The sequence below is a fragment of the Chaetura pelagica genome, unplaced genomic scaffold (assembly GCF_000747805.2).
Source record: "Chaetura pelagica isolate M959 unplaced genomic scaffold, ChaPel_1.0 scaffold11, whole genome shotgun sequence".
Classification (NCBI taxonomy): Eukaryota; Metazoa; Chordata; class Aves; order Apodiformes; family Apodidae; genus Chaetura; species Chaetura pelagica.
In genome coordinates this window covers 2,685,534-2,711,947 of record NW_009952694.1, presented here as the reverse complement: position 1 = coordinate 2,711,947, position 26,414 = coordinate 2,685,534, and the positions used below count along the sequence as shown (strand labels likewise).

At 35.3% G+C, this 26,414-nt stretch overlaps 1 protein-coding gene across 1 annotated transcript in view; it reads left to right on the top strand.

Annotated features, from left to right (window-relative positions):
- RALGAPA1 (Ral GTPase activating protein, alpha subunit 1 (catalytic)) overlaps positions 1 to 26,414 on the top strand; it is a 140,507-nt gene that overhangs the window by 42,893 nt on the left and 71,200 nt on the right. Inside the window, exons 14-22 of the mRNA XM_009993938.1 lie at positions 168 to 316; positions 1,515 to 1,644; positions 2,399 to 2,636; positions 4,863 to 5,024; positions 15,497 to 15,664; positions 18,961 to 19,085; positions 20,822 to 21,038; positions 22,439 to 22,615; positions 25,790 to 25,942. Coding sequence (XP_009992240.1) covers positions 168 to 316; positions 1,515 to 1,644; positions 2,399 to 2,636; positions 4,863 to 5,024; positions 15,497 to 15,664; positions 18,961 to 19,085; positions 20,822 to 21,038; positions 22,439 to 22,615; positions 25,790 to 25,942 — 1,519 coding nt within the window. The remainder of the gene's footprint in view (positions 1 to 167; positions 317 to 1,514; positions 1,645 to 2,398; positions 2,637 to 4,862; positions 5,025 to 15,496; positions 15,665 to 18,960; positions 19,086 to 20,821; positions 21,039 to 22,438; positions 22,616 to 25,789; positions 25,943 to 26,414) is intronic.

Genomic DNA, 26,414 nt, shown 5'->3' with positions numbered 1-26,414 from the left:
GCTTTATTATCACATCAAGCTAACTTATATTTAAATACATACTTCTGAGTGCCTATGCAGCCTTTTCTGTTAATCATAGATTTTTCTCTTCCTGGATGCTATCAACTGAATTGCTGAAAACATCGAGGTGCTTCAGGCTCATAACATCCACTCTTTTCTGCTTACAGATTTTTATAATAAATTCTTCAAATATATTCTTTCTTGAACCTGCAAATGAAATCAAAGCCCTGCTGGATGAACACACTGACATGTGTAAACGCATTCTTAATATCTACCGTCACATGGTAGTCCAAGTGACTATGGACAAGAAGACATGGTAAAATATTAATGCTTTTGTTTTAGATTATTAGTTTACAAGGTAAAAGTGAAAACTGACTTGGTAGTAAATACAGTAGGGTGATACTACGTGAAACTGTTTCTCTATGTCAGTAGATACAGACTTTAATATCACAGCTTACCACAGGGGAAGAGGTTATCTGCTCTGTTAAAGTCAATAGTATGCACCTAGTTTGAGGCAGCTAAGCTTTCGGTGAAAAAAGGAGTAAGGTAGGATATACAGGCTATCATTAAGAAGTTATTGACACATGATGCCCTGGAAAATGTCATCAGAGTACTAAAATATGAATATACACATGAAGCTTCACAGCCTTATTTAAAAATAAACAATCCTCAGATAAGCATGGATAACTTATAATCAGATTTGGGTTTCTCTTGATTTGTTTTGTTCCTTTGCAGTGCTTAAGGTGCCTAGCAGGTACAAGAGACCCCACTTTTAAATTAATTTATATTATTTTCTCCTCTCTTCTAAATAGCTGTCTGTAATGAAGTAGTATACTGCCACCATTCTCCACTGTAAGGAAGCGAGGGGATTTAAAATGGCTGATTTACTCAATTTTAACTTGACTTGCATTCAGTCTGTCTCTTGTATTTCCTGAACTCTTGAGTAAGAAGGGCTTGGCAGTACATGTCATGTGAAGCTTGTCTCCTGTTGTGAGGAAATATGGAGTCAGTTAAAGGCTAGGCACTGGGAAATTTGGGAGTGATAATAGAGAACGTATTTTACTAGATTACTATTTTCTTCCTCAGTTTTACATCAGTGTAAAAAAGTGATTCTAGACTATGATGGCAAAGGTTGTGACACACAAAATAATTAATGAATTATGCTAATGGTAACGTAACATTGCCAAAACCTGTCATTCATACAACAAAAAAAAGAAAGTTAAAGCTCTGGATGGAAATTTAATTAAAACTTTGCCTGTAATTTCAGGCCACTGAGGATGTTAGCTCTTTAATGACATGCCAGAAGATTAACTAGAGGGTGACAGGGATTCCTCACTCTCAAGTGTGAAAAGCAGATGGCTCTTGCAAGAGAAATTACTTCCAAGTTAGGCTGTTTGTTATCACTATGTCTTGTTTGGAATGTGTTTGAGTGAATCAGGCTTGGTTGTTGTCTTAGAAGTATCCTGATCTATCCAGAAGAATAACAAAACTGTGACTCTAATATTGTTTTACAGGGAACAGATGCTGCTTGTACTGCTCAGGGTTACTGAATCTGTGCTGAAAATACCACCCCAAACTTTTTTGCAGTATCAAGGAAGAAAAAACTCCACTTTAGCTGGAAGACTTGCAGGACCTCTTTTCCAGGCAATTAAAACATAAATTTACTTTAACTAATTCAGCTTAATTTTGACCAAGAGATTAGATGCAACAAACTACTGTGGGTTGGTTTGTCATTGATCATGTTGCCTAGATAATGTGAAGAGCGTGAGTTAAAGAGCTGGCTACATTTGATACTTCCTGTATTATATTTAATGACACTGTGACAATGTTTTTTGGGGTACTGTGAAGTTAAAATATTGCCAACCTTTAGTTGAGTGAGGATAACTGGGAATGTGTGCCGTTTTAGCCTGTTGCCGTTGTAAAATTAGCTCAAGTCAGCACAAAATTTTCTGTGCCATCCATGCCTAACTAAATGATCTGTTGTTTTTTCTCTACAGTAAGCTGCAGCAGATTGTTTCAAAGTTTATAGCTGCAGACTGCTGCTGTAGTGGCTTCTCCGTAAATAGGATCTATAAGGTCTTCAGATTCTTTAGTAGGAAAAAAAGAGGATACACACGATACAAATGTAATGAGAACTAATGGACAACAGCATTACAAAACTCTTTAAAATACTGAAAGATCTTTCATGAGTCAAACCAGTTGTTGCTGTGTTTAAGTCAGAAGCCTTTGTTGAAATAACACTTGGATAATTCCTGAGAAGTGTGTGTGTGTTGGTGAGGAAATTATGGCAGGACTACAGAGATATTTTGGGGATAGTTAGAAGCTTCCTTTTAAGCAATAACATTTGAATGTCATCATCTTACTTTCAGAAGCCAACTTTTCTTATTTTATTTTTTAGACTCTTATAGTAGCTTGGATCAAAGCGAATCTAAATGTCTACATCTCTCGAGAACTTTGGGATGACTTGCTGTCTGTAATGTCATCACTGACATATTGGGAAGAGCTGGCCACTGAGTGGTCACTGACAATGGAGACACTAACTAAGGTGTTAGCTAGAAACTTGTATAGCCTCGACCTCAGTGACCTGCCATTGGATAAATTAAGTGAGCAGAAGCAGAAAAAACACAAAGGCAAAGGTAAGACAACACTGTGTACACGTCATTTGAATTTGAGCTGGGTTAGTGAGATCTTTGGCACGGCATAATTTTGGTCTAGCCTTTTTAGTATACCTAGTTAGGCATCTCTGTCACCTGAAATACCCCAGTTTCTTTAAGATAAGGCTGCTTTTTGGAACCGCCACAAAATCCTTATGTTAAGATTCAAGTCCTGCAAATAGGCGCATATGTAATGTAGTTCTTAAAGGAGTGTTGAATTTAACCTGAAATGTTACACTGAGATGGGTTATGCCTTTCTCCTTTTATCCAAGCAATTAGATAGTTGACTCCCAGTCATAACTTCTTGAAAGTAATGAAGATTATACATCTGGTAAAAATTAGCTAGCTAGCAAGTGGTTGTAGCAAGTGTAATTGGAATATTGATCCTGAAATGAAATGAATGTTGTTTAAAGATGAAAGGTAAGATGAACATAAGTTTTCTTGGGTACTAAGCCACAGTGAAGATACATATTGTCAAAGTGACCTTGTTGGACTCCTTAAGAGAAAGGATACTTCTAATAATCCACTTTTTAAACTGGTTCCTAAACAATGCATGGAATACCTGTAGAACACAATTTGAGGAGAGGAGGTGGCTGCTTGCTTATAGTGGTATGGTTCTGGAATGGGTAAGGGACAGAAAGTCTGTCCTGGATGGAGGACTGGAGGAAGAGTTGCAAAACATGGATTCTCCTTCCAGATCAGAGACTGACTTTCTGCATGTGACCGTAAGCAATCACTTCTGTCTCTGTTTCCACTTCATTAGAACATGGGTACCAATTTTGTTCTCCTTTAAAAAGTGCTTGGAGATCTCATAGTGAGAGCCACGATTTTATTTAGAGTGAGTAATAAATATGGGAAAAAAGTGTAATCTGTAGTCTACTTTTTAATCTGTGTTCTCATTGATGTGGTTTTCCAGTCAAATCCTATTAATATCATAGAGTTTGTCAGTGAGAAGTAATCCCTGTGGATTCCCCCTCGTAAAGAGGATGTTCCTGTAGGCTGTATTTGCTAAAAACATGTAACATACTTCCAAATTTATCATCTTGGGCAGAGGCATTCTTCATACTTTTCTTTTGTTGTTCTGGTGTGTGGCAACTGAACAAAAACAGATTTCTCTGTAGTTGACCCTCAGAGTTTGTTCCGGTACACGTATGTTTGTTTTAATATACTATGCAGCTTTCCTTTTTCATGCAAAAGACACAGTTTATGGAAAAAGTCTGATGTGGGATAAGAATGTGTGTAGTTATTTGAATATAGGCATAGAAACCATTTTGAATCATCTGTATCACCCATACAGAGCCACATGAGAAGAGTTTATGTTAGCCTTCAGTAATAGAGTTCCAGAGAAAGCCTCCGTGTTGAATGTGAGTTGCAGAGTTAAATCCAGCTTTGGAAGTAATAAATATCATACAAATTATGCCAAATACAAATTTATTTTGCCCTGTTCATTTGCTAATAATAATGAACATGTTGTACAATGGCTCATATTTTGAGAGGATACCCTTTTAATTATTATAAATTCAGTATAATTTTTTTATTATATGAGTTCAATGTGGATAAGGAAATACATTCACATTCTTTTTACATAGTTACTTTTGATAGCTCCTCATATGAGCTTTCTTTAGTTCAATATAAATATCAAATCTGAATTTGTTCTATCTTTTCTAAATATTTGTTTAGCATTTTTTGTGAATTTTTAAAGAGCCTTGTTTTCTGAGCCCATCATCCTATTTTTTTGCTTTTGCATTTAGTTTTAAAATATTTCATAATCTTTATTTCATGTTCCTCAAATATCACAAAATTGTTTAGAAAAACCCCACAATATTAATAGTTTGTAATATATTATTTTGTGTCTTGTCTAATAGGAACAGCAAAGGGAAGATTTCTAGTTACACATTTTATCAGGCTATTATCTTTGTAAACCTGGTTTTCTTGTGGTTTTGCACTTGATTGGTCAGAAAAGAAAATCACAATAGTTTAATAAAACCAACAGTTCTGAAAAAGTTTGAGTATCCCTCAGTGTTAATGCTGACTGAGTGACTTGATATATTTAAAAGCTGGTAATGAGCTGTCTAGCTTTTGAAATCATGCTGGCTTTGATAGCTTAATTTATTCTATGCAGCTTTAAAACTCTCTGAAATAACAAAACTAGAAATCTCTAATGATACCACAACACAAGTTAATAGATTTCCTATTCTATTTTTGCAGGAGTTGGGCATGAATTCCCAAAATCTTCTGTTGATAAGTCCTTTTCTAGAGGCTGGAGCCGTGATCAACCTGGACAAGCACCAATGAGACAACGCAGTGCTACAACCACTGGCTCTCCTGGAACAGAAAAGGCAAGAAGCATAGTACGACAGAAAACAGTTGGTATGTATCTATAAAAGCTGGTATGTGACATTTGAGAAGGAATTAATTACTGACTTTTGTAGCAATGTGGGTAACTCCTTTCCACTATCTCTAAAAATTCCACTATCTCTAATAAATTTGCGAATTCTGCAGCCTTATGTACTTTGAGAGTAGCTGAATAGTTTGAGATTACTAGAATTACAGTTACTGAAAATGAAAGTAGAGCAGTCGTATTAATTCTTAATGAGTTTAATTACATCCTTAAGCTGGATTGGAAAAATAATATTGATGTGTATATATGTGAAGGAGAAGACATCTGGATTGGTTTGATCAATGTATGGATACAAGGATATTAAAAGGCTTTTAGAGTGTGTGTTTTCATAAATGCACGAAATAGGTTGAGTATTTTCCAACAGTGCTGAGGGAAGCGTGAGAAATATGTATGTCTGCATAGTTTATAAAATTAATTGTCTTTTACTGTACCCTGAACCTGACATTAATGAAGGATTGGTACAGATGTGTGCAGTTCTCAGTTTCCGAAGTTACCTTTTTCTCAACCTCATTACCTGCAGATACTCTTTCCTGTGTTAGAAATGAATGATGCTTAGCAGTGCTCTAAGTGGGTTGCTCAAAGGAGGACTAATTTATGTTCGTATTAGTTGCTTAGAATATCTTAACGTAAACTGGACTACCAATTTCTTCACCCTGTTGTCTCATCTTGATGATCTCAGGGCTATCCCTTACGTGAAGGAAAATTCAACAGATTTTACTTTTTTGTTTACAAGAACCTTTTTAAGGAACATCTCTTGCTTTTTTACCATCTCTAGTAATAGCAGCTTCAGTCATTGTGTGCTGTTGCTTCACTATTACTTCTTGAAAGCAGGTGCATTCTGACATAGTTTTAGAAACTAGAGATGCATATTGGCAGTTCAGTATATAATTGTGTTAGCTTTTCAGAGATTAACATTTCCTTTCTTTTTCCAGAAAGATTTTCAGTTATCTTTTTGAAGTCACAGAGGTTATTTAGCCGAAGTTTTTATTTGAATAGTCATTGAAATTCTCCATTTTAATATTTTTTTTTTCTCTTGGGGCTTTTGTTGATGTGGGAGAGTTAATTGTTCTATAAGCAGTACAGACAATGACATCACTATTTCAAAATTTCCTGACTTTTTCTTGCATTCAAATACTACACAGCTTTTCTTGTATCTCATGCTGACAGCACCTAGTTTGGCTGAAGTTCTCCTTATGAATCACAAATACTTTAAATGTGATTTCTGCTTCTCTCTAGATAAATTGTGATTAACTATTGCGGTGTTTTTGTTTTAAATCTTAATTGTCTTAACAAGGTAAAGCTTATGCTAAAATTTCTCCTTTCCAAATTGCTAATATTTCAGATACTCTGTCAGAAGGTTATGTTGTTTGGTGAATTTATTAATGGTTTTGTTTTGCTGCTATTTGAAAGATGGCTGTTTATATGATGTTAGCCCTTCAATGACTGAAATTTATCCTAATCAAGCTATATATTGACCTGGTTAGCAGCAAACTAATTTAATTTTAGTTTCACTGTACCCCAGCTCCCATGGTTTTGTCCTTTCCTCTAATTATCTTACAGATTTGATATTAATAAGCCAAGTTTGTATTACTGTAACCAGTTAAAATTTCAACTCTATTCACATGGTAGAATACCCTCTGTGAACAAGCATCACAGCATTAGTAGGATGATTTAAAGATGAAAGTCCCTAAAAGAGTTAGGAGAGCCAGAATCCCAAAGTCTTCAGTTTTTTTAAATGCTAATGAAAAGTATGTTCCAAAAGTGTATATCTTAACTGTCTGCAAATAGTTGCTTGCTATTGTCTCAGAGAGCTGTTTGGATGCTTCTTAAACTGTGCGAGTTACCACAAGGTCATATAATTAAAACAAATGGCTTATAGTCAAAATAAGTTACATTTTCTGTGGAAGATTTTGCTGCTCAGATCATCTTCATTTGAACATTAGCTCTACAAGCTAAGTCTGGAACTGAGTCAGACCTCAGATATGTCAGACTGCATGATAACTGATGTGTGGTATATTTCCTTTGATCAAGAGTAATAAATTCTTTATATCTGAGTAGGAGGACTGTGATTACCATAGAATATTGAATATTTTATGGTAAGAAGAAGCTGGGGTTTCTTTTTAATTTGTTTTGTGTTGTACACACTTTGTGTACACCTGTGCACCTCTATTATTTGAACCATCCTCATGCCAGCACACATTTATTGCTGCACCAAATTCGTGTGTATGTGTATGTTACTAAAAATCACAGCTTCTCTGATATGCAGTATGTACATTCTTAGCCTGAACTTACATAATTTTTGGAAAAGGGCCTTTAAGCATGATATGCATATGGGTTGAAAAATCTTCTGTAGGGCTAGATTTAGAATTTCTGGCTTAGACATGAGATTATAGTCCTATAAAAATATTGAGCCAGGAAAAAATTACTGATCTATTGCTCTACTTTTGTCTAGAGACAATAGTAGAAAGTTATAAACTGTCCAGTATCTAGTCCACATTCTGGTATTAAGTCTGCCACTACTTAATTACTTATTTGAGTGTGACACATCTTATTTAAAATAGTAATTGACTGAGATCACATTTTCCTTTTACAATATCTCTTAAGTTAATTTTGCTGTCAATAATAGTACACTGCAATTTTTCCTTCAAAAAAGTCAGTGAAATTTCCATATTTCAAGTTGTAAATGTGTTGTTCTGCCCCACCCTTGCTAGTATCAATGTAATATTGTGGAAGAGATCCAGTGAAATTACAAGGGATACTTTTATGTTAAAGATTTATATTCAACACAGTATCAAAACTCAAAAGCTTAGATCATTTAGTATCGTAGAATCATTTTGATTTGAAAGGTACCCTTAAGATTGACTATGTATCTTGTTACTTTTCTCTTCCCTACATTAATTTTAAGATGTACAATGATTAATATAATGCATCTAAGTATCACAGTACCCTGAATTTTATTATTTATAATAATTTTATTATTTATTATCTCTTAAACAAAGAGATACTAAAGCCTTACACATCATTGCCTTTATGAAAAGAAATTGGTTTCTGTCTTGTAAATTAATGACTTCAGTCTTAAAATGTCAGTCTTTCTGAATTGTTTTTTCAAAGTGATGTTAAGACTCCACTTTAGTTGTGCTGCATTTGTCAAATGTGTTTTTTGCTCTATGTGCATTGACCCACCTAAGTTACCTGCACGTTGCTGTTAGGGACAATTCTTTAACCTGATTTAGGAGTGTGATGTGCTCAGCATTCACTGTGCTCTGTTCATGTACTGCTGATTCCTATACAGATCAGGAGCACTAAGATTCTAAGTCTCTATTTCATGTTGTTTTGTAAGTATATATGGAAAAGTTCAAAGACTGATGAAATATTGTGCTGAAATATTGTATTGACAGTATTTATGTAAGATACACTGAAGTATCCTTAAAAGAAGTTCATCAGCAACTATATTTAAACAAATTATCCAATTTGCAATAGTTTAAGGAGTAAGTTGCTTGAAACAGTGAAGTCTTCTTTTTGAAGAACTTCAAGTGTACTTCGAGATTGTATGCAGTATTGGTTCTTGCTCTGTCTTACTCTGACAAAGGAAAACAAGCATCATAAAGATTAATTTTAAATCTATTAGAAGAGGTGGAGATACAACCTTGATATTGTTGCTACTGTTGTTTTCCATTCTGTAGAACTGTTGGCAGGATGAGAGATATGAGAAGGTGAATTAGGATCAGTTTAGCAAGGTTTATCCAGTATTGATTAAAAGCCAGGCGGTATGGATAAGAAACAACTTAATGTTTTTTGTTCTCAAACCATTTCACTTCAGTCAGTTCATTTTTAATGTGGAACTATAACAGGTTGTATTGCACATTTCTCCACACAGAACTTGTCATTTTCTCCTTGTGCTTATGAATCTCTCTTGGAGAATCATGAATTCAAGAGTATGGGTTTGTATAAAATTCCAAGATGCTCTTTCACCAAAGGAACTAGAAAAATGCACATGTAGTGTATGTTGCTTTTTCTGTTAAAAAAAAATCAAGTTGTGAGTGCCTGTGGAGTGACTTCAACTTTGATTTTTCAGCCTCTGATGCAATGGGGAAAAAGTGTTAATTACTTTACTTTGAATGCAATATCTCTGTAATTGTTGTAAAAAAGGCATTGTTTCTGCTTTACATAAAAGTTAAAAATTCAAAATGTCCTGTGTGTCCACTGAATTTTTTCTTTCTTACAGCTCTGCCAATATCTGCCGTGCTGAAATGTTTTAATTTTTGAATTTTCTTCCTTTTTATCTTTGTTTTCTCTGTTGCTGCTTTTTCTGTGACACAAGCCTTTCATTATAGTCACTCTTCTTTTTTCCTTCCCCACTTCTTTCTTTCCTTTTTAAAGCCATGAGAAGCCGATCCATTGGTGAATGTGCTCTGCCATCGGCCTATATACGCAGTGCTAAAAGTGCTCCTGTTCTGATCCATACTTCCAAACCCTTCTTGCCTGATATTGTTCTCACTCCCCTTTCTGATGAGCTTTCAGGTAGTGCCACCTCTGCTAATTTCTGCACCCCCTTTATCACTTTTTTTATACCTTCTGCTCTCAAATTCTGCTAAGTCATTAAATTTTTCAAAGTAAAAATACTTGGGGGTTGGGGGGAGAGGGGAAGAGATTATAAATTAATATTTTGAGTTATGTAAAATACCATGCTATTTTGCAATTCATTCTGGAACTGTTGGAAGTTAGTGCTGTGCCAATGTTTACTATCATAAAAGTAAAAATTACAGAAATCTCTTGCTTTTTCCATTTATTTGTAAGCAGCAATATAGCATCTGTCTACCAGAGAGTACAACTGATCTTAAGTTTTTATTTGTGATGAGTGAGGGAGGAAAAGGAAGATCCTAATTTGACTTGCCATTTAAATCTTTCTATGGAATGTTTTTAATTCAGTGTCATAACTGTTATGTGGGCAATCATGATAATGATATACTTTAGCTCCCAAGAAAGAAGGAAAGTATATAGTATCACACAAGGTACTTTACAGTATGCCTGGTTTTCATTAATGCATAGAAACCTTTAAAAACTTACACAGTTTGGAATTCCGAAGTGCTCTATTTTGGTCTTGTTTTCTAAATGGTCCATTTTTTAAAGAGTTGTAGTTTTCCTCAACATTATGTTTGGTCTGGCAGGATGGTTAACTAGAAGTTTGACAGTAGGTTTTGGAGGACTACATATATAGTCAAAACTGTGTACAAATATAAGGACTTAATGGCAGTAATTTTTTAATGGAAGACAGTATACTTTTTTTTTTTCTTTTCTGTCTCTTCTACCTGCCTTTGTTCCCCAAGAGGTATCAAGAACTATATTTACATAATTGTATTTTGATGTGTGCCCAAAATTAAGTCGTCTTCTTGTGAAACAGAGATTTGGTGCCTTAACATTCAATCTGAAAACACAAATGAACACTCAGGAAATTTCAAGGAACCCACTCTAAACATACCAGACTTCCACAGTGAAAACTTTTAAAGTATTTTAATGCAAATGTTGACACTGCAAATGAAAAATAAGGAAATACATATTATATGTGATAAATTCATAAATGTATGAGTGTAAAGGATATATTTTCTGAGATGTAAATTATTAGAACTTTAAAGATGATTCTTTTGTAATAGGAATGATACATTAACAACCTATTAGGAAATAGACCATAACATTGTTGGGAATAGTAAATTCTTAATGAAAATCTTAAAAGCACCTGCAGAAGGGAATAAGCTTTCACAGTGCACTATGATTTTGTTGTACAGTCACTGATGATTATTCTGTCTTAAAGAAGCCAAAGTACTTTTGCAGCCAATTTTATCATCCATGCTTCTGAAAAGTCCTGACTTGCATCTTTCTTCTAATGTGTCCTAAATCTGATGGCTCTGTGGATATTATCCTTCCTGTTGTTACTCATCCAATACAAAAACTGCATGACCAGTGTAATTCTTAAAAGTGAAATAATTTTACAGACCTTTGCACTGCTAACACGAAAGAAGTCCTAGGCACTTCCTGGTTTTGGTGCCTTTTCCAACAGATACATGAGTGTTCAAACAACTTAATGGTGTGCCCAAGAATTTTGAGCATTGCCAGAAAACTAAAAAGCTTTAATGAAGAAAAGCCATCAGAGTGTTGAGGGGGAAGTAGCAGAGTAAAGGAAAAAACTATCCACTGGATCAGAGTGCACTTTGCTCTTTTAATGTACTGCATTTTTATTGCTCTCTCTTCTTTCTTTTATATTTTATTTTTTAACACATGGAGCTTTATAATTTTCCTTGCCTTTTCTTCATAAAGATATTCTTTCTGAAAGCCTTCAGTGTCTAGAATGTACAGCTTCTAATTTGAGAAGTAATAAAATAGTTATAATTAAGTGTATTTCAAGTAATTAATGATGTTTAGCTAGGTATGACAATCCTTCCTCAAATTTCACAATTATATGAATATCCCTATTACCCAAACTGACTTTCAGATTTAAAAAAAAAAACAACCCTCGAAGGAGAGGATCTTTTCAGTTGTTCCAAAACAGGAAGCCCTAATCTTAAGTTTTCTGATGTTTCTTTTTAGCTGTGAACTGCTCATTGAAAGATTGATTCACTGAACACTCGTGAGTCTTGACAGCTAGTCCAAAAGACAGCATTAATGCCAAAACCTTTATCTTAGGTACAGTATATTAATTTTCAAGAGGAAGGCAGAACAATAATAAAGTGATTTATTATTTATTGAGGTATAATGTTTCTGCTTGAAGGTCTATCAGTAGATTAATAAAATTTATTGCAAAGGCTCAGTGTTGACATCTAGTCATCTAGCATCATAGAAAATGCCTTTCTTAAGTTTGTAATTCCTTCATTTAGTTTCTAAGCTATACTGTATTTCCATGTGCAGAATATTTGCAATTTTTCACATAGGATCCAGAAAGTAGAAGAGGAGATGTATGCATTAAGGTGTTTAGTTAGCAGGGTGATTTGGTATAGTGCAATTGTTGCAAATCTACAGTATTTCTAAAAATAACGTTTATCTTGTTAGAATCATAAGAAATCTAATCTTACATGCTTGCAGGATAACTAGCAAAGTAGGGATTAATTCCTGTTCCTGTTGAGGATTTTCAGGTACAGGACCGCTAGTGAAAAAAAGTGTTGGTGCGATGTAGACAAGATTCCTGGAAGCAGTGGGCCACAGTGGCAGACTAATGAATTGCAAATGCAGGTGGGAGATTTTTCCTTACCCACTCGGAGTAAAAAAATCAAAGGAAGTATTACCATTAAAGGGAGGTCTATTTCATGCCTTTGCAACCTTGCTCCCTAATCAGTAAGTAATCATTAAGATAAAATATAAAGAAATCATAATTGTTACATCAATATGACAGTAATTGTTCTTTAATCCCAGAAACTCATAGGATGAATGTGTTCTTATAAAAGAATCAAAATGAAAGCTGAGAAGCAAAACATGTTGTTTTCTAGCCACTTGCTGAGCTAACTTTCCATGATGAAATATAATCCTGTCTCAACCTTATATGGGAATCTTCTACTTATACTTATGCTGTCTTGCCAAAATACGTCTCTCCGTGACTTTGTATTTTAGCATATCTGGCTCCCACTTGATGCTGAAAAATTAGTTTTTCTTTCTGCCTTCCAGCAGAAAAGGGAGAGGTAGGGTTAATTTAAGGAAAGTTTTGGTTTTGTGAGGTTGGCTAGAACTGCCAATTTTAATCTCTTCCTCACTGTAGCATATTAGGAACCAAGCTAGTATTTCTCCTGAGTATAGGCAGTGTCAGATACGCAGCCTTGTGGTGCACAATTGCAATGTAGGTAATGTCCCAATTTGAGTGTGTACCTGTTTGTAAGAGTGAGCCCTTGTTGTGAAGGAGTTGTTCATTTGGGTTTTTTTAATATTGTCTGTATTGTCAGTGCTGATATTGGAATACCAGTACATTTTTCATTTCCGTAATTTTTTCCTCTGTTCTACAAAAAAAAATAATAAACCTCTATTGGCACAAGCACTACACATTTGGTTGAAAATGTTTGTGTTCTTGTATGTGCTAGTCATGCATATGCAAGCACCTAAAATTAGTACTGGATCAACATTGAAATAAATCTAGCTGATTTAATTTCAATGTGTGGAGCTGCTTGGTGTGCATTTGGAGTTCTCCAGCCAGCAATTTTTAACGTCCTAGAAAATCATAATCACTGCATGCATGCACAGTATGCAATCCTAAGGCTGCTGCTTTAGATAAGCTTGAATTTATGAAAGGTACCAAAGATGCATATTGAGGTCTCAAGATGAGATCAGTGTATCATGGTTACATGTATTAATCTTACATATAACATACTCATTTTTCACTGAATCCTATGGTCCTTTTTTTTGCAGCTGCAAGAAACAGCTTTCAGACTATATAAGTATAACCTGTGTTAATCATTGCCTCAGTCAACAGAAGGTTTGAAGTTCCAGCTATAGGGAGACACCCTTCATTTCAGAGGATATTAATTCATGTATTTAGATGAGATTTTTTTTGCCTATCAAAACTGAAGAGAGAGGAAATGGATAATAAATTGTGCTTTTCAGTTCATGTTTATTTTCTGAAATAGCTTGAATGTTTACTCTCCTTTTCCTGTATGGACCTCTCTATTTCCTGTCTAATAGCTCCTTTACAATTCAGTAAACTTTGTATCAGACCACACTTTAATATTCAGATTTTAACTTCTCTGAAAAAGTTGACCATGGAAATGCCACTTTACATCTTCTTCCAACACATGTATGTAGTTAAGTACAGATGTGTCTCATTCCTCTAGTTTGTATTCTATTACTCAGAAAAAAAATTTGAGAAAATTCAGCTCCAGCTCTAACATTCTCAGAAAAGTGTGATCACTGTGGAACAGTTTTTTAAGTGAATTCAGATTATAATTATTAAATATTACTGAATTAGGTATAGAGATCCATAAAGTAATATTTTGATATATTTATTTTGGCAATATCACATGAGATTTAGGGGAGGGGAAGGGGCTTAAACTGATTTTAAGTAAATTAAGCATTGCGGTCCTGAAGATAAACCCTCTAGGTAGAACAATAAGGTAAGTCTGTTTATTGTGGTGAGTAACTCTTGGTGTTCATTTAATCTCTTTATTGTTATTCCCAACTTTAAAAGCACATCTACAACTTTTTAAGTGGTAGGTAGTGAAAAATAAGTCTGGGGAATAGGATTCTATAAAAAAGAAATCAATGGAAAATTGAGAAAGCTCTTTTTACCGTGCTGTTCAAGTGCCTGCAAAAAAGACTGCAAGGAATAGCTTGAATTCTTGCAATTAGTTGAATTGTCTGTAAGAGATACTTAGTCTTGCCAACACATGTAGTGTTCCTATAAACATATCAGGAAATCTGATGAGGAGTCTGAAGGTACTCTGTTTTGGTGGATAATGTGAAGTGCAGTGAAGATACTTCTGTACAATCCTTAGGAGATCCATGTTGAAACTGCAGCTTTCCTTACAGTTAACTATGATTTGTACTGATGCTAACATATTAGCATTCTCAATAGAGATAAGGATTCACTGATTTAAATGGTCATAGTAAATGTTATGTGTTGGTTTTTTTTTTAAATAAACCGAAGTGGTTTTACTCTAATGTTAACTGTTGTGAGGCTGCAGGATGTTTTCAGTAGCAGAGTGCCCAATTTAGTAATTCTCCCAAATGTCACATTTGCTTGAGTAAAACTGGAAGAAGAGGAGGTAAGCCTCCATTTGGTGTTTAGTTTTGCATTTGAAGATGAGAGACAAGCCATCCTTCTAGGGGTAAATGGCTGTATCTTTAAATTATCTGCCAGCTCTTCCCTGTCATTTAGGTGTACCCTGTATCACATATGCCATAATATTCACAATTGTATTATAGTATTCTTTCTCTTATTTCATTAATTTTTATATATTCATATGGATTATTTAATGAGTAATAGTTTGTCACTTTGATAGACAATTCTAATTTTCCAGAAAACTTACTTGTTCTCTTTGGAGTCATGCATTTTTCTGAAAATGTAAATTCCATGAAGGGTACTACTGTTAAGCTAATTTGTATTCCAGGTAACCATTTCCTGAACAAACTAGCTGGAATAATATTGGTTGAATTATTGAATTTATTGGCACAGCCCTAGCTTTAACTGCGTTTCCAAACGTTCCATGGTCTCATTGTTTGTTCTCATGCATGTTAACATTTAAAACTGTGTTCTGATGGTCTAACTCATTTATGTTACATTCTGTACTGGATATTATGTGCGTATGTTTTTAACACTCTAGTACTGGAAAAGTGTATTTGTTGTGCTTAAGAAAACAAGACTCTGGACTTTCCTGGCTTTTAAAATCATCTAACTTAAGATGTCGTGGTAAATAAGTATTGTTTCTGTATGTAAATTTTAGTGCATGTTACATATACTTTTTTCCTACAGACATTGATGATGCTCAAATTCTTCCACGTCCACCTCGAGTCAGACATTTTTCACAGAGTGAGGATGCTCCAAGTGAAGTTTTTGGTGCATTAAATGAGGAACAGCCATTGCCACGAAGCAGCAGCACCTCTGACATCCTGGAACCATTCGCAGTTGAACGAGCCAAAGGTGCAGTTCCTGTCATTGACAGTTCATCCCATCATGCTCCAAGCTTACAGAGTTCCACTGAGACCTCTTCAACTCATAGATCCACTGAAAGCCATATCACTGATACAAATAGCAGAGAGTCCTCCTTGGAAGTTGGGGATAGTATTTATGACCATCTTTGTCATTTAATAGGGCCAGTAGAATTTGCAAACACAGCCTTTGAACAAAGCCATTATGTTGACCTCGAAGGTGAAGACGATCTCCTTTCTTCTCTGAGAGAATATCTTAAAGAAAAAGAAGAACTTTGCGGTAACCTTGAGATAGATAAATGTGAGGCTTCTGCTCACGAAGTTGATACACCAGTAAATAGGAATGATAGATTACCACTGGATGGATTAGAAAATAGAGATCAGACTGGTCAATGTGTGAATAGCATCACTGTCACAGAAAGAGCCGATAATACAGAGCTGCACCTAGAACAAAACCAAAGTGGCTTTATAAGTAATATTCCACCTACTCAAGTAGACATTTTGACAAGAAACCAAGCGCTCAATAAAGCCAGACAGTTAAATATTGATAAACAGTATGAAAGTGTGTTCAATCATGGGTCAAGTAGTCCTAGCAACAAAGAAGGGAAGAGATACCTGTACAGGCAAGCAGCAACTGAAACTGATGTAGATATAGCTGTGGAAGGAGCAGTAGCTGAAAAACATAGAAGTGCCCAGTTTAATGAAAAAGTAACCAACTCCCGTGTTATGCATGCAAAGAAAATTCTTCCTAAAGCACAAGTTAACCCTCAGATGGCTCACATCACAGGCACAAGCAAACTGTCACCAACAAAAAGGAGTATATCTGAAACAGTAACTCATAGGGCCAAAATCATGAAAATAACAACTAAAAAAAGAAATAGTGTTCATGTTACCTTTAGGCCATCTACAGAATCAGTTCAATTTTACAATCCTCTTGAGAGCAAAGAGGCCGCTTGGAAAGCAAGACTTCGTAAACTCAGTGGCTTCAGTAGTAGCAGTAGTGGTAGTAGCAACAGCAGTACGAGTGCCAGCACCAGCTCGTCAGCTGGCACGGAGCTGGTTAGACCTGGAATATATAGACCTCTAGATGCAATCAATGCGGCTTCAGCTGGGAGCAAGCAAATTAAGGAATCTACAGAAACTCAAGCAGCCATCTTGCAAAAAGAAGGAATTGCAGTTAATCATAGTCGTAGTGCCTTTAGAGCATCAGGTCAGGAGTCAGTGCAACAGCAGGGCTCCCTAGGTGGTGTTTATAAAACTGTTGTACATGCTCTTTCGAAGCCGAAGGCAAATGTTTCCCCACAGAGACAGAACAGAATGCCAGCAGAGGCTCCACTGAGGGATCTGTACAGTCATGTAATGGGCTATTTTGGAAGGAAAGCTGCAGGTGAGCGCTAACAGTGTGCAGAGTGCAAAAGGAGAAAGGCAGCACCAGTTTGGCTTAATGCGACTGAAGCAAGCTCTGATAAGCAATCAAAAGGCTTTGGGATGATCACTGCTTTCCCTGTTTGGTTATGCATGCGCCTACAGCCAGCTGATTTTTCCAAGCATCAGTTACTTTTACATACTTTAAATTACTAATTTTCCTTTTCAAGATATTTAGTTGAACCTCTTTGCTGCTGAATACCATCAGGTTAGGGAAGAGGAAGAGACAGTAAATGACCTAATAAAGGATTAAGCTTTGAGAGTTTGGAATATCCATCCTCTGTGTAGAGCCTTAAAATTCAGCCTACTGAATGATTGGCATAAGCATATTTTATTAGAATATGCTATTCCACTCTGAGTGTTGTTTGTCAGAAGGACCTGGCTCTACCAGCTAGGTTGAGCTAATTGTATTTCTGGTTCATTTAGTGTGTTTTCTTCTTCCTCCTCATCTCTTCCTCCTTTTCCTCCTCCAAAACAAGAAGGTCCCTCAAATTCACATTTGAAGGTCAGTTTAGATAATTTTTAAAAGTAGTATTAAAAGAAATCTACTACTGGAACAATTTCATGATGACAGTTCTGAGTCTGATCATAAGGTTTTGTTTTAATCTCTTTCAAAACATGCCTGGAGGTCTTTCCGTATTCATTCATCAAAATGGATGCAGTTACATCTTGGCAACATCTTTCATTGCTTTCTTTTTTCTTGGAATCATGGATGTTCATGAAGGTCTCATGATAGTCCCTTTCCTGCTAACTGTGAGACCTCTGTGGACTGATCAAAAAATGAAGGCTGTCGCTCTAATATCCATTGTTCTAGCTCATATCTTAAATAACCTTACGTGAACAATGACTTAACTTTCAGCAGTAATGTAGGTTTTCTTTTTCCCTGTTGTTATGCTGGCATGATTAACAGATGATTCAGTAATGCATCCTGCATCGAGATGTTAATGCCACCTGAGGGCAGTCTTTGTAAGCATAGCAGCACAAGAGTATGACTGTCATGCGTCTCAAAAAAGCTATTTGGTTCTCTGCAGAATCTTGACTTCTGAAAAAGAGACATATAGAAAGCACTAATTTTAGAAGTACATTTTATTTTAAATCTAACATTTAACAGAGCCTGAATATTAGAATAAACTGCACTGTGGTCTCATGAAAGATGTCACTGAGGGAAAAATTCTTACAGAGAAAACATAAACTGGAATAGAATGAAGACTTCAGAGGTAAAGATCATGAGCTTAGGTGTAACAGCCACAGTTAAATATGAACAGTATAATATTAAAAACACAACACTGATAGATGAGTGAATGTAACTAATTGTTCATAACCATTGACCATCCAGAGTATGAATTTTCATTCCATATAGTAGTACATAATTCTTATTATATAAGATTTTCTTTGCACTATTTATACTAACTGTGTATGGTGCCAGATTGACATTTGTCGTTAGTCCATACTACAGCCTGGGTAACTTTTCCCACTACGTTGGAATGCAATGAAGGAGCCTATAGGAATCATACAAATTTTTTAGGATTTATCACTTATTTTCTGTGATATGGAGGAAGAATATATGCTGTATCCTTAAAAAGCATTAACAACTTTGAGTAGTGCTTACCTATAAGCTTCTTGCTCTTAAAGGTGGTACTGGAAATCAACTAACCCCTGCTTAGTGGGAAGAAGAAGCTGTACTAATTCTTAAAGTAGAATATGCTTTAAAAGAGGGAGATTCTTAAAATGCATGTTTTGCAATTTTGAGGGTTTTTTTTACTTCTGTTAATTAGGATTATTTATTTTTCCATTTTTTAACCTTTTGTTTTGAAAATGCCTCAATGTATTCTTTACTATATACAGTTATTCATTTGCTTTTAGCTAATAGAGAGGACATGAATCAAAAGCTGCACCCTATTGATAGTGATATTGGCAGTAGCAATACAAACGTTCCTGACCTCATGGATGAATTTATAGCTGAGAGACTCCGCAGTGGTAGTGCACTGGTAAGCCTTTATGCTTCCTCCATTTCAATATGTAAGTCTGTATATATGCCTGAACTCATCAATGATGTTATGAATCAGTTCACTAGAACACATTTTTCTAGATTTTGAGAAAGAGAAAGAAGTAAGAATATCAGAATTATTCCTTGTCTTTGACATAGATTCATGCCATTTTATGCCATTTGTGTTTTTGTATTTATTAAATCTTCATTGTGGAAGCAGTGCAGAAGTAACTATCAGATTAATAGTCTCATTGAATTAACTAGCCTTAACTGTACCTGTAAAGATCTTTGTACACTAACATTCTCAGAAGAATAGTTTATATGTAAATTTTCAGTCTTTGGTGTGGTATGTAGGTAGGAGTCACACTGTAGTGTGGTACTATTTGCTACAGGTATAGTTGGTGCACCAGTATAGTCCCTGCAACAGACAGCGAAACTACACCAGATACGTCTTTCCTTCATTTTTTTATTTCACTTACAAGTGTTGGTTAATTTCTTGTAAATAGTTCTCTGCTAATTGAACCAACTTTTCTTAAACTTTCTTCCTACACTTCCAAAAGGGTCATGTTATTTGGAATGGCATTCATAATGAGAAATTTTAATCAATTTTAAGTCAAGAATTTCTACTTACTGTTGAATGCTTACAGAATGAGACAACTGATTTGTAGAGATAAAAGTGTTCTGTTAACTAGCAATTAAAGGGAAAAAAAATAAAAATGTTGCAACTGAAGAGTGGGTAACAATTTAAATGTATCATTTCAGAGTTGTTCCATTCTTTTTTTCTGCTTACAATTTTAATTCCTTTTTTTTTTCATAACATCAAGTGGGTTAGTTTTTGCTAATAAAGAGCAGAAGATTACTAAGAAAAAGAAAACTAAGATTAGTTTTAGGTTGTTACATCTGTTTATTTCTAAAACCTTGTATCATGAGAAGCTTGGCAGTGTGAGTAAATCTCTGAACAGTAGTAGAGTAGTAGAAAAATGGAGAAGTCAATGGGCCTGATGTAAAAGGAAGTAATCTTCATTTTCAATGCATAAAGATTTCAAGCTATTTCATAAAAATGGGTTTTCTACTTTTATCTCTCTTTCCTCTCATGCAAACAGTCCTATCTATGAAAAAAAAAAAAAAAGGGCTTGAAGATTCCAAATAGAACAGTGCAATACTTTTACATGAGCAAATCAATATGCCTTATTTCTGCTATGTGCTATCTTTGGTGTCCGAGTCAATAACAAGGTTTTGGCTTAATCATATGAAAATTAATAAATGAATTAGTGAATTAATTTGCTTGTGATGCACATTTAATTTTTGCTTATATTATAGTAGTCCATAGGCCAGAAAACATTTTTTTCCGCTTATGTCTGGAACCATGGGTAACATTTTTTCTTTAGTATTTTAGACATAATCTGGAAAAAATATACTTTTTTACTGTTTTTCTCTCACAAGCCTTACCTAATGCATGTGGGCCACATGCTAGTCTGACTCCTAACCTTTTAATGTATGTGCCCAAAAATTAATTGTGCAAGTAAAATTTGTATTTATGAAATTCTGTGACTGTGTAGGTTCTTCGCTTTCTGCTGCCTGTCTGCATGTTGGAAAGTCTTGGCCACGTATGTAGCAGGAGGACAGTTTCTGGTTTAGGTACTTGTGAACTTTTTGCAAAGGTGGGATTGCTTTTGCCATTTTATACAAATAACCCATCCAGGGTTGTAAGATAATTTATGTCTCTTCAATGTTTAGAATGTGACAAGAAGAGGAAGCAGTCCTGGCAGCCTGGAAGTTCCTAAAGACCTTCCTGATATATTGAACAAACAGAACCAGATGCGCCCTATAGATGACCCAGGTGTGCCTTCCGAGTGGACATCGCCCGCCAGCGCGGGCAGCAGTGACCTCATCAGTTCTGACAGCCACTCAGACTCATTCAGCGCCTTCCAGTATGATGGCCGCAAGTTTGAAAGCAAGTACATTTTTCCCAAAGTAACAGCATTTTGGATTGATAGCTTTTTTTTTTTTGACAGTTGTTTTCCAGCAGTTTTCTGTAAAGACAGCTGATTTTGATTTCCCATTGAAAACACTAGTGAGTTAAGAAAGCAAGCAGAGTTCTTGAGAGAGCCTACTATGTTTAGAGTGCACTAAACAAAACAGCACTGAAATACTACTGTGGAAAAAGCAGAATAACATTGAACAGAAGTTAGGAAACGATATTGTCTTCTCCCTGGAGCAATCCGTCTGTTTTGCACAAAATATGAAAATGAAAGTTTACTTATTTTGGGAGTTATTTTAATTATTTTGAACATATTTAGATAAAACGTAGAGACTTCTTCTAGGAGCATGTAGTGATAGGACAATCGTAGTGGTTTTAAGCTGGAAGAAGATAGATTTAGATAGGATATTAGGAAGAAGTTCTTCAGTGTAAGGGTGGTGAGACACTGGAACAGGTTGCCCAGGGATGTTGTGGATGCCCCATTTCTGGAAGTGTCTAAGGCCAGGTTGAATAGGGCCAACATGATCTAGTGGGAGGTGTCCCTGCCCGTGCAGGGGGGTTGGAACGAGGACAATCTTTAAAGTCCCTTCCAACCCAAACCAATCTGTGGTTCTATGATATTTTTACAGTGGTCTTTGTGTCGCTATAGATTAATCAAGATACAAAGTGTAGTATCACGGTAAAATTAGTATGTTTCGTTAAAGTAAGTATGCTTTGTGTAATAACATAATGCTTTTCCCTCATTTCATTTACCTATTCTCACTGTTGTTCAACAGAAGGGATTGGTAGGGTTGCTAGGAGTTATGACTTCATGTATCATGTAAGACAGAAATAATGTTTATATGGTAGAATTTAAGGAAGAAATTAAAATGTTTAGATATTTAGATTTTATGCAACTAAGTGATGGTATTTAAACCTACATTTCAGCATAACATTTTTTTCTTCAGCATTGAAAAAGCCGTTTCCTAGAATATAATTTGCCATAATATTTTTAGTTTGAAGTTAATGCTCTAACAACCAGCTTGGATATTTCTTGCAGCTTGTAATTTTGGAAATAAATTCCCTAATGTATGTTTTAATTATTTTTACTTTTTTCTCATGTAGGTACACTTACAGCAACTAAGCAGAATACATGACATGCTATTGAATGTCTTCTCCACAAGTACAGTCACAGTTTTGTAACAGAAATGAGAATATTCTTAATAGTTACTTTCTGCTTCTACATTTGATGTAGATTTTGCAACAGTGTGTTAGTAACATAGGAGATGCACGTACAAGTTTTCCATGGAGTATTTTTGGAGGTCCCGGGTATTCATTTTTTATTTTAGTGATATTTTTAGGCTGTAAGTTAATAATATGCTTTCCTCATACAGATTTCAGCTTTGGCACGGAAGCAGGAACACCAGCTTCCACTGACGTTGATGCAATTTCAAGACAGCAACAGAGTGCTGAGGAGCAGGAAGTGGCCAGTCTAACTACACTCCACATAGATTCAGAAACAAGTAGTCTCAATCAGCAACCATTGTCTGCAGAAGCAGCAACTATCACTGGTAAAGTAGTTAAAAAAAACCCAACTCTTAAAAAAGCATTATTTCAGAAATCATCTATCCATCCTCAAGAATGCAAGTTCCTGCCTCTGCAATGAATCTGTATTCTATATAAGATGATTCTTGGATTTCAGTTCTTTTTTTAATGCTTTTGAAAAGTAATGTGTGAAATAACAGAAATTGAAAACCTTTGTCTGACTTAGTTACCCATATGATCCTTGGCTTGGTACCAAATGTATTTAAACCCTTCATGAGAAAATCTATACAATTACCAGGGAGAAAGTTCTTACTACATAATGCATGCTGGATCTCTGACGAATGTTCTTTTAATACTGATAGTCAAATAGCTAATTTAGTTTTTCCTTGGAAGGCTTTGACAATGCTCTTTCAAACTGGTGTATCACACTCAAGTATTATGGGATTCTTCTATGTAATTCCTTCTTAACCTCTCTCTCTATTGCCTGTTGTGTAACTGAGAGCTTTTAATGTGCATCATGTTAGTTATTGTGCAATGTAAGATTGGATTCCATCTGTGTAACTTAAGAATTCTTATTCTCTCGGAACTATCCCTGTTGTTTTGTGAAAAAGTAAGCCTGTTAGGAAGCAGAGTTTCACAGCCTCAGTTGATGAGCTTGAGGCTCTGCTAGTGTATTTTGCAACTGTTTCTTGAGAAAGAGATAATAACAATTCGGTTAGCAACCACCAAGTGATGCAGTTAACCTAATTGAATGGGCTCCTTTCCGAAAGAAAGAATCATCCTCCCTGAGGAGTATTTGGAAGAATGGTCTCTTGCCAGATTTTGTCAATGAGAAGATATGCATAGTCATTTTCATATTCCTTGTTCCATAGCTGTTATGCACTACCATTTCTGTTACAGCCCTGGGAACAAGTACTTATTTATCTGTGAAAGCTTTATACCTACATTCAGTATCTTGTTCTCTGTGTGAAATCAAACTCTGCATTTTCAGAGCTATTGAAAGACATCTTTACTTCCCCCACCACCATTTTTACCTTCTAAAATGGTCTTTCTGCTGAAAAAAACATAGTATTTGCTTTCTTTGACATTGTTGTTCAGCTTGTTCAACAATGTTCAGCTTGACTTTTGTTCTCTTTATTTAACTCTTTGCTGTATGCTTGTTGAAAGTCGTTGCAGAAAACCAGTTCTTTTTCTGTTTGTTTTTAAATGTTAATAATTTAATTACTGTTACGTATTTTTGTCGAAGTTTGCACTGTAGTTTAATTGATAAGGTTACAATTAATGACTGAGTTGTCCATTGAAAGATCCTGTGGCTGTCTTTTCTTGTTGTTTGGACCACTGTTTTAGAGAGCCAGCTTTTGTGTGTCACATGCATTTAACTTTAGCTGGGTTTCCTAAGGAAACAAGACTTGTGCAATTACACTGTCTGTCTCTGTCTGACTGTTCCGTGTCCCAAACAGTGTTGGTGCCCATTGTCTAATTTCTCTTAAATTGACATATAAGAAAACACAAGGCATTATTTTCTTAAGAATTTTCTTGTTTGGAAGGAAAATTTCTTCTTGGTGTACAGGCATAATTTTGTATGCTTATCAAATTGCTGAGTTTACTATTTATTGTTGTTTATGAGTCTTAGAACATGTTGAATCTGTAGTATTCTGTCAAATTTGGATCCATCTATGCTGGAGTATCTTTTAGTGCTTCTTAGAAGACTTCAGTAGTTCAGCAAATTTTGCATAATGGTTTCTGTCGACTCTCTTCTGTCACATGAAGGTCTCTTTCCCTCCCTCTGCTTCCCTCTCTGTCCCTCTCCTTCATTCTGTACACACACACACATACACACCCCATTTTCTCTCTCCCCCACCATGATTCTTTCTCTCATGGTCTGTTTTCATTGATCCCCTCACTTAGTGAGCAGAATGGAGGAGTAGGAGGAAAATATTTCTTTGAACATCTTTCAAGTGCATGTTTTACATTATCTTTGTGAGCATGTAGCAAACAAGTGCTCAGTAGTGAGAGGAGAGTGTCGTTACCTGCTGAGGGAAATAGCAGTCTGTGTGTGAAGAAGTGAAGCCCATCTCTCCTGCTCAGAGGTGTTGATTTAAATTGATGGTAAAAGCTTCATTGGCTTTGCCATTTAAAGCAGATAGAGACAGTTTAACAATGTAATTAAGATTGTTTACCACAATTTCTGATAACACTGACATTTTCTGTCAAGTTCTTTAAACAATTTGTTCTCTTTGTAAGAAAGAACACTTTGCAGCCAAATAATTTGAGAAGATTACCATAGACTCAGTTTTTCATTGCTGTCCCTAAAGCTCAGTTTATCTTGAATACTGACCTTTACACTTAATATTTTGGGATCCCAGTTACATTTATCTAAGAGTTAAAATTAATAGGTTTTAATTCTTCCATTTTTTACATGTGCTGACATGTAGGGAAGTATCTGCTGAATATATTTTTTAATTTTTTGTACCATCTGTTCTGACCAAACCCAGCATTTTATAAGGACCTTGAGGCAAATTCAGGAAGTGAAACTTAAGGCAGTACAGAAGAAAAATATAAGTACCTGCTCCCTCTCCACAGATCTCTCTATAAAGGATACCAAATAGTTTCCTAGAGAGGTTGCTGAGTGGTAAATGTGGCAAATGCCTTTTGAGCACTGCCATTCACACACTTGTATTTTTGTGTCTTGGAAGAAATGAAGTTCTTCTAACTTTACAGTGCATCTACTAGATAAAAATAAAAATTTGTCAGTTACTGGTTTGAACTTTTATTTATAAATTAACTTGCATGCATCCATAAACCTGGAAAAGCAGTTGTTCCAGAAAAAATTCTGCTTAAACACTTAGCTGGAGAGAAATTTAGGTGAGGGATTGTGAAGAGAAATTTGACTGGTTCAGAACACTGAAAACGCTGCAGGACAAACACATTTAAATTTAATTGGACCTAAAACAGAGCTCTGATAATGCATTTACCTATTTGACTTTGACGTTCGTGTCTCATCTTTCCTGCATGTAACTCATTTTCTTTCGGAACACCATTCATAGGGAGATATGCTTAAAATTTTATATTTTTTCTTGCCCAGATTTGATATATAAACAGAGTTCAGGTTTCTTTTAATGCTGTGTTTAGACAACATTTCAGTAGCTCAAGAAAACAGAAAAGGCTTGTAAGGTAACTGTTAAAAATTGCATTTGCAGGCTCTGAAAGTGCTTCTCCAATCCAATCTGCTCTTGGATCCCGATCACAGACACCCTCTCCTGCTACTCTTCATGCAGATCATATTGAGCAGAAGGATCTGCAGCTGGATGAGAAGCTCCACCACTCTGTTTTACAGACGCCAGATGACCTAGGCAATATCTGGAATAGAAAATACAAACCTGTTCTGTCTTTCTTTCCAATGCCATATAGTGAAGTAGCTAGTTGTACACAATCCTTTACAAGGATATTTCAGCTGCACTTTTAAAAATATTTAATTAACAGTTACTTAAAAGCAAACAAAAACCTTTAACTAGTTATCCTTCATTTCATTGGTACTGTTTGCAATAGATTAATAGTTCACATAGTTATAATTGTTCTTTTTGATGCTTAGACTTGTGGCAGCTTAATCTAGTATACAGCCCTGTCGTAGACAGTTTTATCATTGATGTACAAGCAGTAAGACATAATTTTAAAGTAATGTTATATTTTCTGCTTGGACCATAATTTGGTTTCCCTTTCATGTTTAAAAAAGAATCATAGCTACTTCCACTATCTTAGCTGTTGAATTCTAGGATACATTCACTTTATAAATATGAAATACTAATTTCTTCGGTGTTTGGTCTC